This window comes from Bison bison, unplaced genomic scaffold, assembly GCF_000754665.1.
Source record: "Bison bison bison isolate TAMUID 2011002044 unplaced genomic scaffold, Bison_UMD1.0 scf7180017845550, whole genome shotgun sequence".
Classification (NCBI taxonomy): Eukaryota; Metazoa; Chordata; class Mammalia; order Artiodactyla; family Bovidae; genus Bison; species Bison bison.
In genome coordinates this window covers 3,487-15,897 of record NW_011476123.1, presented here as the reverse complement: position 1 = coordinate 15,897, position 12,411 = coordinate 3,487, and the positions used below count along the sequence as shown (strand labels likewise).

At 39.7% G+C, this 12,411-nt stretch overlaps 1 protein-coding gene across 1 annotated transcript in view; it reads right to left on the bottom strand.

Annotated features, from left to right (window-relative positions):
* The window catches only part of LOC104985400 (complement factor H-like), a gene marked incomplete at its 5' end in the record, with an annotated part of 33,186 nt that extends 21,350 nt beyond the window's left edge, over positions 1–11,836 (bottom strand). Inside the window, 2 exons of the mRNA XM_010835555.1 lie at positions 11,011–11,187; positions 11,615–11,836. Coding sequence (XP_010833857.1) covers positions 11,011–11,187; positions 11,615–11,836 — 399 coding nt within the window. The remainder of the gene's footprint in view (positions 1–11,010; positions 11,188–11,614) is intronic.
* Positions 11,837–12,411: the final 575 nt, after the last annotated feature.

Genomic DNA, 12,411 nt, shown 5'->3' with positions numbered 1-12,411 from the left:
GCACACCAGGCCTCCCTGTCCATCACCAACTCTTGGAGTTCACTGAGACTCACGTTCATCGAGTCAGTGAAGCCATCCAGCCATCTCATCCTCTGTCGTCCCCTTCTCCTCTTGCCCCCAATCCCTCCCAGCATCAGAGTCTTTTCAATGAGTCAAATCTTCACATGAGGTGGCCAAAGTATTGCAGTTTCAGCTTTAGCATCAGTCCTTCCAAAGAAATCCCAGGGCTGATCTCCTTTAGAACGGACTGGTTGGATCTCCTTGCAGTCCAAGGGACTCTCAAGAGTCTTCTCCAACACCACAGTTCAAAAGCATCAATTCTTCAGTGCTCGGCTTTCTTCACAGTCCAACTCTCATATCCATATATGACCCACAGGAAAAACCATAGCCTTGACTAGACAGACCTTTGTTGGCAAAGTAATGTCTCTGCTTTTGAATATACTATCTAGGTCGGTCATAACTTTCCTTCTAAGGAGTAAGTGTCTTTTAATTTCATGGTTGAAATAACCATCTGCAGTGATTTTGGAGCCCCAAAAAATAAAGTCTGACACTGTTTCCACTGTTTCCCCATCTATTTCCCATGAAGTGTTGGGACCAGATGCCATGATCTTCGTTTTCTGAATGTTGAGTTTTAAGCCAACTTTTTCACTCTCCTCTTTCACTTTCGTTAAGAGGCTCTATAGTTCTTCACTTTCTGCCATAAGGGTGGTGTCATCTGCATATCTGAGGTTATTTATATTTCTCTGGCAATTTTGATTTCAGCTTGTGCTTCTTCCAGCCCAGCATTTCTCATGATGTACTCCTCATAGAAGTTAAATAAGCAGGGTGACAATGTACAGCCTTGACATACTCCTTTTCCCATTTGGAACCAGTCTGTTGTTCCATTTCCAGTTCTAACTGTTGCTTCCTGACCTGCATACAGATTTCTCAAGAGGCAGGTCAGGTGGTCTGGTACGCCCATCTCTTTCAGAATTTTCCACAGTTTATTGTGATCCACACAGTCAAAGGCTTTGGCATAGTCAATAAAGCATAAAGAGATGTTTTTCTGGAACTCTCTTGCTTTTTCCATGATCCAGCAGATGTTGGCAATTTGATCTCTGGTTCCTCTGCCTTTTCTAAAACCAACTTGAACATCTTGAAGTTCACGGTTCCCGTATTGCTGAAGTCTGGCTTGGAGAATTTTGAGCATTACTTTACTAGTGTGTTAGATGAATGCAATTGTGCGTTATTCACTTTCACTTTCGCTTTCTTTGGGCTTGGAATGAAAACTGACCTTTTCCAGTCCTGTGGCCACTGCTGAGTTTTCCAAATTTGCTGGCGTACTGAGTGCATCACTTTCACAGCATCATCTTTCAGGATTTGAAATAGCTCCACTGGAATTCCTTCACCTCCACTTGCTTTGTTCGTAGTGATGCTTTCTAAGGCCCATTTGACTTCACATTCCAGGATGTCTGGCTCTAGGTGAGTGATCACACCATCATGATTATCTTGGTCATGAAGATCTTTTTTGTACAGTTCTTCTGTGTATTCTTGCCACCTAAGTGTTAGCTTTTCCCTAAAGTTTTGGTAGAATTCACCTGTGAAGCCATCTGGTCCTTGGATTTTGTTTGCTGAAAGATTTTTTATTCCATTTTCTATTTCTGTGCTTGTGATGGGTCTGTTAAGACCCTCTGTTTCTTCCTGCTTCAGTTTTGAAAGGTTCTACTTTTCTAAGAATTCATCCATTTCTTCCAAGTTGTCCATTTTATTGGCGTATAGTTGCTAATAGTAGTCACTTATTATCCTATGTATTTCTGTGTTGTCTGTTATGATCTCTCCATTTTCATTTCTAATTCTGTTGGTTTGATTCTTCTCCCTTTGTTTCTTGATGAGTCTGGCTAATGGTTTGTCTGTTTTTTTATATACTCAAAGAGCCAGCTTTTAGTTTTGCTGATTTTTGCTATAGTCTCCTTTGTTTCTTTCTGCCCTAATTTTTATAATTTCTTTACTTCTACTAACACTGGGGTTCTTAATTTCTTCTTTTTCTAGTTGCTTTAAGTGTCAAGTTAGGTTATTTATTTAACTTTTTTTCTTCTTTCCTGAGGTAAGATGTAATGCTATGAACCTTCACCTTAGCACTACTTTTACTGAATCCCATAGGTTTGGGGTTTTGTTGTGTTTTCATTTTCATTTGTTTCTGTGCATATTTTGATTTCCTTGTTGATTTCTTCCATGATTTGCTGGTTTTTCAGAAGCATGTTATTTAGCCTCCATATGTTGGTTTTTTAATAGTTTTTGTCCTGCAGTTGACATCTAATATTAGTGCATTGTGATCAGAAAAGATTCTTGGAATTATTTCCATTTTGTAAAATTTACTAATGCTAGATTTATGGTTCAGGATGTGATCTGTCCTGTAGAATGTTCTGTCTTCACTTGCAAAAAAGGTGAAATTCATTTTTTGGTGGTGAAATGTCCAATAGATATTAATTAGGTCTAACTGTTCCGTTGTATCATTTAAAGCTTGTGTTTCCTTGATAATTTTCTGTTTAGTTGATCTAACCATAGGTGTGAGTGGGCTATTAAAGTCTCCCACTATTATTGTGTTACTGTTAATATCCCCTTTCATACTTGTTAACGTTTGCCTTAGGTATTGAGGTGCCTTTATGTTGGGTGCATATATATTTATAATTGTAATATCTTCTTCTTGGGTTGATCCTTTGATCATTATGTAGTGTCTTTTGTTGTCTTTTTTCACGCCCTTCATTTCAAAATCTATTTTACCTGATATGAGTATTGCTACTCCTGCTTTTTTTTGGTCTCCATTTGCATGAAATATCTTTTCCAGCCCTTCACTTTCAGTGTGTATGTTTCCCTTGGTTTGAGGTGGGTCTCCTGTAGACAGCATATAGAGGGGTCTTGTTTTTGTATCTGTTCAGCCAGTTTTTGTCTTTTGGTTGGTGCATTCAACCCATTTACATATAAGGTAATTATTGATAAATATGATCCCATTGTCATTTACTTTGGAACAACATTTTTAATTTTTTCCATTAAATGATACTGTGTCCTGGTATGGACCTCTTTAGGTTCATCTCTTTTTGGGACTGTCTGATTTTGAGACCTGAATATCTGTTTCCTTCCCCAGGTTAGAAAAGTTTAGCTATTATTTCTTCAAATAAGTCTCTGTCTCTCGCTATTTTAGATCCATATAATAAGAATAGTACTTCACTTGATGTTGTCCCAGATGTCTGTTAACCTAGCCTCATTTTTAAAATTCATTTTTCTTTTTCCTATGCTATTTGGTAAGTTTCTACTACCCTGTTTCCAGATCTCTGATCCATTCTTCTGAATCCTCTAATCTGCTATTGATTTTTTTTAGTGTATTTTTTCATTTCAGCTGTTGTATCCTTCAGCACTGTTTAGTTCATCTTTATATTTTCTTATTCTTAAAATTCTGTTTTCATCCATTCTTCTCTAGAGTCCATTGAACATCTTTATGGTTATTACCTAGCATGCTTTCTTGGGTAGATTGTTTATCTTAACTTTGTTTAGTGACTTTTCTGAGATTTTGTCTGGGTCTTTCATTTGGAATGCATTTTTCTGTCTCATGATTTTACCTAAATCTGTGTTTATTTCTAAGAGTTAGTTATATTCCTGATCTTAGAGAAGTGGTCTTATGTAGAAGTTTATGGGACCCAGCAGAATGGTCCCCTCTGTAGGATCTGGGCTGCAGATCTAGATGCTATAGGGGTGCCCTTCTGTTGTGTCAGTGCCAACTACTTTGGGTGCACTGGTACGAAAGGGTTCCACCTCCTCCTCTGTTGGCTGCCAGACCCTGCCTCATGTGGTGGCTTCCAGCCCATTCATAGGCATGATGAAATGTTGATGGAGCTGGCTTCAGGGCCTAAAAATACTTGAGCTGGTGATATCACACCCAAGAGCAGGGTGAGATTCAGTGTAGCAGCTGTGGAGCCCAGTGGAATTTGGGGTTGGTGCTGTCATGCTGGTGAGTTGTTTAGCCTCTGGTGCTATTAAGCTACGTATGTGTGTGTTAGGGAGAACTCTAAAGTCGCACTTGTCTCTCATGATGGCTGGCATCAGTATCTATGATCCCAATCATCTCCTATCTCTCTAGAAGTTTCATGAAGATAACCAAATTAGTCTAACCCAAGCTTCTTTCCCATTGATGCCTCTTTACTGGGACACAGAGTATGTGAGATATTTGTACGCCTTTAAAGAACAGAAGCTCTCTTTCCTAAAGCCCTCTGGCTTTCTTGTGCACAAGTTGCTCTGGACTTAAAAGTCAGAATTTCTGGGGGCTTATCTTTCCGAACCATGACTCCCAGGCTGGGCAGCCCAGTTGTCCCTTCATCCTTGTCCTTTTGATCATTAGGAATAAAATTTGCATAAACATAAATTTTACCTGTTATTGACACAGCAGCTCAAAGAGTTTGTCTGTGTTTCACATCAGAAGTGAAAGAGTGTTCATCAGTTCATAAACGGAAACTGTGATTTACTGTTTCAAGATAAATTAGAAGAGACAGAGAGGACTTCATCTTGCTGACCCATACAAAGTTTGTGTGAAAACCCAACAACTCAAAACCTATGGGATGCAGCAAAGCCGTTCTAAAAGGGAAGTTTATAGGAAGAAACAAGGAAAACATCAAATAGAGAACCTAATTTACACCTAAAACAACTCGATGAAGAAGGACAAAAAACAAACCCCAAGTAAGTAGAAGGAAAGAAATTCTAAAGATCAGAGTAGAAATAAATGAAAAAGAAGCAAAGGAACAATGGTAAAGACTAATAAAACTAAAAGCTGCTTCTTTGAGAAGATAAACAAAATTGACAAACAATTAGGCAAACTCATCAAGAAAAAATGGGATAATCAAATCAACAGTATTAGGAATGAGAACGGAGAGGTTACAACATAAATACAGAAATACAAATGATCATAAGAACCTATTATGAGCAAATATATGCCAATAAAATAGACAACCTGAAAGAAATGGACACACTCTTAGAAAACCTCAATCTTCCACGACTGAACCAGGAAGAAATAGAAATTATGAACAAACCAATTACATGCACTGAAATAAAAAATGTGATAAAAAAAATTCTCAAAAAATTAAAGTACAAGGTCTGATGGTTTCACAGGTGAGTTCTCTCAAACATTTAAAGAAGAGCTAGTAATATTCTTATAAAACTCTTTCAAAAAACTGCAGATGAAGGAGCACTTCCAAACTCATTCTATAAGGCCATCATCACCCTTATACCAAAACCAGACAAAGACAACACAAGAAGAAAACTACAGGCCAATATCACTGATGAAAATAGATGGAAAAATCCTCAACAGAACACTAGCAAACAAAATTCAAAAATACATTAAAAAGATAGTACACCATGCTATGCATAAGGCAATAGCACCCACTCCAGTACTCTTGCCTGGAAAATCCCTTGGATGGAGGAGCCTGGTAGGCTGCAGTCCATGGGGTTGCTAAGAGTCAGACACACCTGAGCGGCTTCACTTTTACATTTCACTTTCATGCATTGGAGAAGGAAATGGCAACCCACTCCAGTGTTCTTGCCTGGAGAATCCCAGGGACAGAGGAGCCTGGTGGGCTGCCATCTATGGGGTTGCATAGAGTTGGACATGACTGAAGTGACTTCGCAGCAGCAGCAGCAGAACACCATGATAGCAACCATCAAGTTCGGTTTACCCCAGGGATGCAAGCATTCTTCAGTATACACAAGTCCATCAATGTGATATACCATATTAACAAATTGCAAGATAAATTCATATGGTAATCAAAATAAATACAGAAAAATTCTGAAAATTTTCAACACCCATTTATAATAAATACTCTTCAAAAAATTAGCAAAGAAGGAAACTACCTCAACATAGTAAAGGCCATATATGAGAAACCCAGAGCAGACATTATTCTCGATGGTGAAAAACTGAAAGCATACCCTCTAAGATCAGGAAAAGACAAGGGTGCCCAGTGTCACCACTATTAGTCAGCATTGTTTGGAAGCCTTAGCTACAGCAGAGGAGAAAAAGAAATAAAAGGAATCCAGATTGGAAAAGAAGAAGCAAAACTCTCATTGTTTGCACACAGACAATACTACACATAGAAATCCCAAAAGATACTATCAGAAAATTACAAGAAGTGATCAGTGAATTTAGCAAAGTGACAGGATACAAAACGAATACACAAAAATCAATTGAATCCCTATGTACTAACAGTGAAATATCAGAAAGAGATATTAAGGTTTCAATCCTATTTACCATTGCAACAAAAAGAATAAAATGCCTAGGAATAAACCTACTTAAGGAGAAATAAGAGCTGTATACAGAAAAGTATAAGACATTGAGGAAAGAAATCAAAGACAACATAAACAAACGGAGAGGCTTACTGCTTGGAAGAAATGTTATGACCAACCTAGATAGTATATTGAAAAGCAGAGATATTCCTTTGCCAACAAAGGTCCATCTAGTCAAGGCTATGATTTTCCAGTAGTCATGTATGGATGTGAGAGTTGGACTGTGAAGAAAGCTGAGTGCCGAAGAATTGATGCTTTTGAACTGTGGTCTTGGAGAAGACTCTTGAGAGTCCCTTGGACTGCAAGGAGATCCAACCAGTCCATTCTAAAGGAGATCAGTCCTGAGTGTTCTTTGGAGGGAATGATGCTAAAGCTGAAGCTCCAGTACTTTGGAACCTCATGGGAAGAGTTGACTCATTGGAAAAGACTGATGCTCGGAGGGATTGGGGGCAGGAGGAGAAGGGGACGACAGAGGATGAGATGGCTGGATGGCATCACCGACTCGATGGACATGAGTTTGAGTGAACTCCGGGAGTTGGTGATGGACAGGGAGGCCTGGCGTGCTGCGATTCATGGGGTCGCAAAGAGTCGGACACGACTAAGAGACTGAACTGAACAGAACTGAACTGATTAAAAACACAGACACTGAGAACAGACTATGGACATGGCTGCCAGGGAGGAAGTAGAGGGTGGGATGGATGGAGAGTGTTAGTGTTTCCCTAATGGGAACCAGTTCCTTATTGGAACTGTAGCAAATTTACACTACCATATGTAAAATAGACAGTCAATGGGGATTTGCTGTATGGCTCCAGGAACTCAAACCAGAGCTCAGTAACAACCTAGAAGGGTGGGATGGGCCAGAATCTGGGAGGGATGTTCATGTGGGAGGGGACATGGGTAAATCTATGGCTGATTCGTGTTTATTTTTGGTAGAACCCAACGTAATACTGTAAAGTAATTATCCTTCAATTAAAAATAAATAAATATAAAATAAACAAACACCAACCCCTGAAATTTCATATGCCAAGGGGCCCAGGAGGAGGCTCACTCATGCATACATGAGGTAAAAGGCAGACAGATCTCTGTCTTGACTGTGATGCCTACAGTGGCTCATGAACCATCTCAATTCCCTCTCAGCTGCACTCCAGGAGCCCTGGCAAACCTATCTTAAAAATTCATGCATGGAGCTAATCCTCCTGTCAAAGTCCAGGTTTTCACAGGAGGACTTCTGTCTGCTTCGTTCACACACCCTTCCACCTTGTGGCCAGATCCCTGTGGTTACAACTGACTCAGAGGGAAGAGCAGCCTTTGACAGACCACCAGTGAGCTTGCAGAGAAATTTGGCTTAAGTCTGTGACCAAGTACAGGAACACAAGATTAAGATGTACTGCTACTTGGGGGAAACAAACGACAGGCTGTCAATACCAATTCTGGTGCACTAATGTATCTAGACAAGAGATGAAGCATAGAAATTCTGACAAAACAGGGATGAGAAGTGTCAGCTGCTGCTAAGTCACTTCAGTCGTGTCCGACTCTGTGCGACACCATAGACCGCAGCCCACCAGGCTCCCCCGTCCCTGGGATTCTCCATCAAGAACACTAGAGTGGGTTGCCATTTCCTTCTCCAATGCATGAAAGTGAAAGTGAAGTAGCTCAGTCATGCCTGACTCCTAGCGACCCTATGGACTGCAGCCTACCAGACTCCTCCATCCATGGGATTCTCCAGGCAAGAGTACTGGAGTGGGTTGCCATTGCCTTCTCTGGAAGTGTCAGCAGGTACCACCATAGAAGATCTGAGATAGCTGCAGAGTCTCTAGCCAGGTTGAAGAAAGTTATCTCTCACCCAAAGGAGACTGGTACTTTAATTAGAAAAACAGCACCACAAAACTTAAGGAATATGAACCCAAAGTATCATGACACGAACAAAGTATAAAAATCTTCAGTATTCACATCTGAAGATTGGAGATTTGTGATTTATCCAAGGAAGAATTTGAAATAGCTGTTTTAAATAACTCAGTGCGCTAGAGAAAATACAGTATATCTCATGATGTACTCTGCATATAAGTTAAATAAGCAGGGTGACAACATACAGCCTTGATGTACTCCTTTCCCTAATTGGAACCAGTCTGTTGTTCCATGTCCAGTTCTAACTGTTACTTCCTGACCTGGAATTTACTAAGGAGCCTTCATTTGGATCTAAGAATATTTCTCAGCAGAAACCTAGTGGGCCAGGAGAAAGTGGGATGATATATTCCAAGTGTTGAAAGAGAAAATTGCCAAAGAATATTTGAAAATATCCTTCAGAAAAGAAAAGAATATAAAGACTTCACTTCACCAAAAAATACTGAGAAAATTGAACACAGCTAGACCTTCCTTGAGGAGGGCATGGCAACCACTCCAGTATTCTTGCCTGGAGAAGCCCATGGACAGAGAACCTGGCAGGCTGCTGCCCATAGGGTCACAAAGAATCAGACACAGCTGAGGTAACTGAGCAGGCACACAGACCTTCCTTACTGAAACACTAAAAGGAATTATTCAAGCTAAAGTAAAATAATGCTAATTAATTCCATGAAAATACATAGTACACTCGTAAATTTAAGTGCACATTCACATTCAGAACACTATAGTACTTCAATATGGAATGTTAACACTTAACTATTTAAGAGTTAAAGTGCAAGGATATAAAAGTAACTATAGCTACAATTATCTTTTTAATTAAGTACACACTATAAAAAGAGGCAAATCGTGACATCAAAAAGATAAAATGGAGAAGGGGAAAAGGAAGGAGATTTAATATATGGTTGTGTTCATATATTATTAGAATAAAACACACTGCTCTCTCTGAAAGATGCTTTATGTAAATCTCATGGTAAACAAAGTAGGAATCTATACTAGATTCACACTGGTAAAGAGAAGTTTATTAAATGCATACTGCTGCTGCTGCTGCTAAGTCTCTTCAGTCGTGTCCAACTCTATGTGACCCAATACATGGCAGCCCACTAGGCTCCTCTGTCCCTGGGATTCTCCAGGCAAGAATACTGGAGTGGGTTGCCATTTCCTTCTCCAATGCATGAAAGTGAAAAGTCAAAGTGAAGTGGCTCAGTCGTGCCTGAGTCTTAGCGACCCTATGGACTGCAGCCTACGAGGCTCCTCCGTCCATGGGATTTTCCAGGTAAGAGTACTGGAGCGGGGTGTCATACTATAAAGTTATAGTAGTATTGTTACACTACTATAACAAAAATCATGAATTCACAAAGGCAAGCTGTCTGAGGAAAGGATTTAGGGAACTATAAAACATCCTGTTACAAAATAGATGTACAAAATAGATACATCCTTATCTATCAATAATTACACTAAATATAAAGAAATGCATGAGTGCATGCTAAGTAGCTACTGTTGTGTCTGACTCTTTAAGACTCAATGGACTGTAGCCCACCAGGCTCCTCTGTCCATGGGATTTCCCAGGCAAGAATACTGGAGTGGGTTGCCATTTCCTTCTCTACTGTTTTCTTCTATCTCAATGAAGTCTTAAGCTATTACTGTGAATTACTTATCAGACAAATCGTCCATATCCATTATTTGGGGACAGTAACTGAAAAACTATTGTGTTTCTCTGTTAACATTTTAGTCCTTTGATGTCTGTGTCCTTTGAAGTCTCAGGTTGCTGTGTTTGCATTTAAAGAAGCAGTCACTCCCTCCCGTCTTTACAGACTGACACGGGGAGGGAAGTACACTGTCACACTGATAGGGATTTTGAGACTTTTTCAGACCTTTTATAAGGATACACCTGGCCCATGTACTCAATTCCTCCTAGGAGAGAATTCTGAAGCTCATATGCTTCTACCAACGCAGCAAAGACAGTCTCTATGCTGACAGTTTCCTGGCTGCTTCCCTGGGGCAATGCCAAATGCTCACATTCGTGTGCTTTCTCACAGATTCACGGAGACAGGTTGGCTTCTAGATGTCCCACAGGCCATCTGCAAAAGTTTAGATGCCACTGTGGAGACCTACACAGGGAGCTGTCCCTGGGGAGGGGATGTGGATGAGATGAGGGGTCCAGGGGTGAGCAGGACCACAAGCACGGTGTCTGCAATGGTTTGGGGCTCCCTGGTGGGGTCTCCATGCGGTCAGTAGGACCCATGTCCCTTGAAGAATTCTAGCCCTGGATGCTGTGCTCCTGGCCTCTCCCCACACCCCAGCCATGCAGGTGACCCCAGTGTCCTGGATAAGGGGAGAGAGAAGTGCGCTGGAAGGTGAGGACACCGCCCTTGCTCACACACTCTTATTTTCCCCACAGGTAAAATCCTGTGCTGAGGGGTCTGTCATCTTTGTGCTCTAGCAGCATGCTGTCGTGTCTCTGCTAGACTCCTGGACCCCCACAAAGATCCTCTTATCCACAAATGATGGTCAAAGTCTGCATTTATATCAGGAGAGACAGTGAGACTCCTGCCATCTTTCTGACCTCACTCTGTTATTACAGGTTTCTTCTTTGTGGATCTTTTCGTATTTTCTTGACTAATGTCTGTCAATACATGTATTTTGTTATATGCTTATCAAGAAGTCTATAGGTACACTCATAGACACTTGTAAACAAAAAAATTAAGTAGGTCCTTTGGCAAAACAAGAATTTGATATAAACCTTTGGAGTGGATAATACAGCTGAGTCTTAGAAAATTATGAACACATGGGATCTCAGCCCAGTTTACTCACTGACACGGATGCATCTGGGAGGAGGAGACCAGCCACTCTCTGTGCAGGTCATTGTGTTCTGATTATTTTGAAGACTGTAGCCATGATAGCAGCGAACCCTTACAGTTTCACCCTGTACAGCTTTTCTTTCACTACTTGGGGTATATCCATTTTCCAAATTATTGAAAATACATTCTCCTAAGGATCAGAAAAATAATATGATAGAAAAAAACATAAATTTGTTAATATAGAACTTAAAAGATTAACCTTATAGAATTTAAATGTGAATGCACTAGTTTTCAAATATAATACATAACAATAAAAATGAAAGCTACTATCACATTTGTTACAAATGAAAATCAACATTCCATATTATTTTTCTTTAGTTTATGATTAAAGTATGTATAAATGATGCAGACATTCTTATAAAGTCTGTATCTCATAGGATTTACATGAAGAGCCTCTAATAAAGGGAACATCTATTTACATGTGTTTTTTTTTTTTCATAGAATTCATCCCTTGGCCTTACTTTTGTTACACAACACTTAACTCTACTCAGTTGTATACTTTTGTCTCTTCACTCTTTCAAAGATTTATGCATATCAACTTAAATAAGTTTACTTACTAAGGCATGGTTCTTCTGGAAACCATCCTTCTGCTGTGCAAGTCAGGTAATCCGAGGAATATAGTGAAGGAGGCACAAAATACTGATCACAGTTATAGAGAAACTGTTGATTTACACGTGCTGGAAAGTATCCACTGTATGACTGATATAGCTGTCCATGTCTTATTACTGGATAATTACAATGTTTCCCTTGGAATAAAAAAAGTAGAAATAATGTTTTACCTCATTATACAATCAAATAAGAAATTAACATTACCTCTATGAATTACATTCTTGTTCAGTTAATTACACTCACTACATTATGGTTTCTAGGAAAAGAAAAGGTGAAAAGACAGCATTCAGAATGGGAGAAAATAATAGCAAATGAAGCAACTGACAAACAACTAATCTCAAAAATATACAAGCAACTCCTGCAGCTCAATTCCAGAAAAATAAACGACCCAATCAAAAAATGAGCCAAAGAACTAAATAGACATTTCTCCAAAGAAGACCTACAGATGGCTAACAAACACATGAAAAGATGCTCAACATCACTCATTATCAGAGAAATGCAAATCAAAACCACAATGAGGTACCATTTCATGCCAGCCAGAATGGCTGTGATCCAAAAGTCTACAAGCAATAAATGTTGGAGAAGGTGTGGAGAAAAGGGAACCCTCTTACACTGTTGGTGGGAACGCAAACTAGTACAGCCACTATGGAGAACAGTGGGGAGATTCCTTAAAAAACTGGAAATAGAACTGCCATACGACCCAGCAATCCCACTTCTGGGCATACACACTGAGGAAACCAGAACT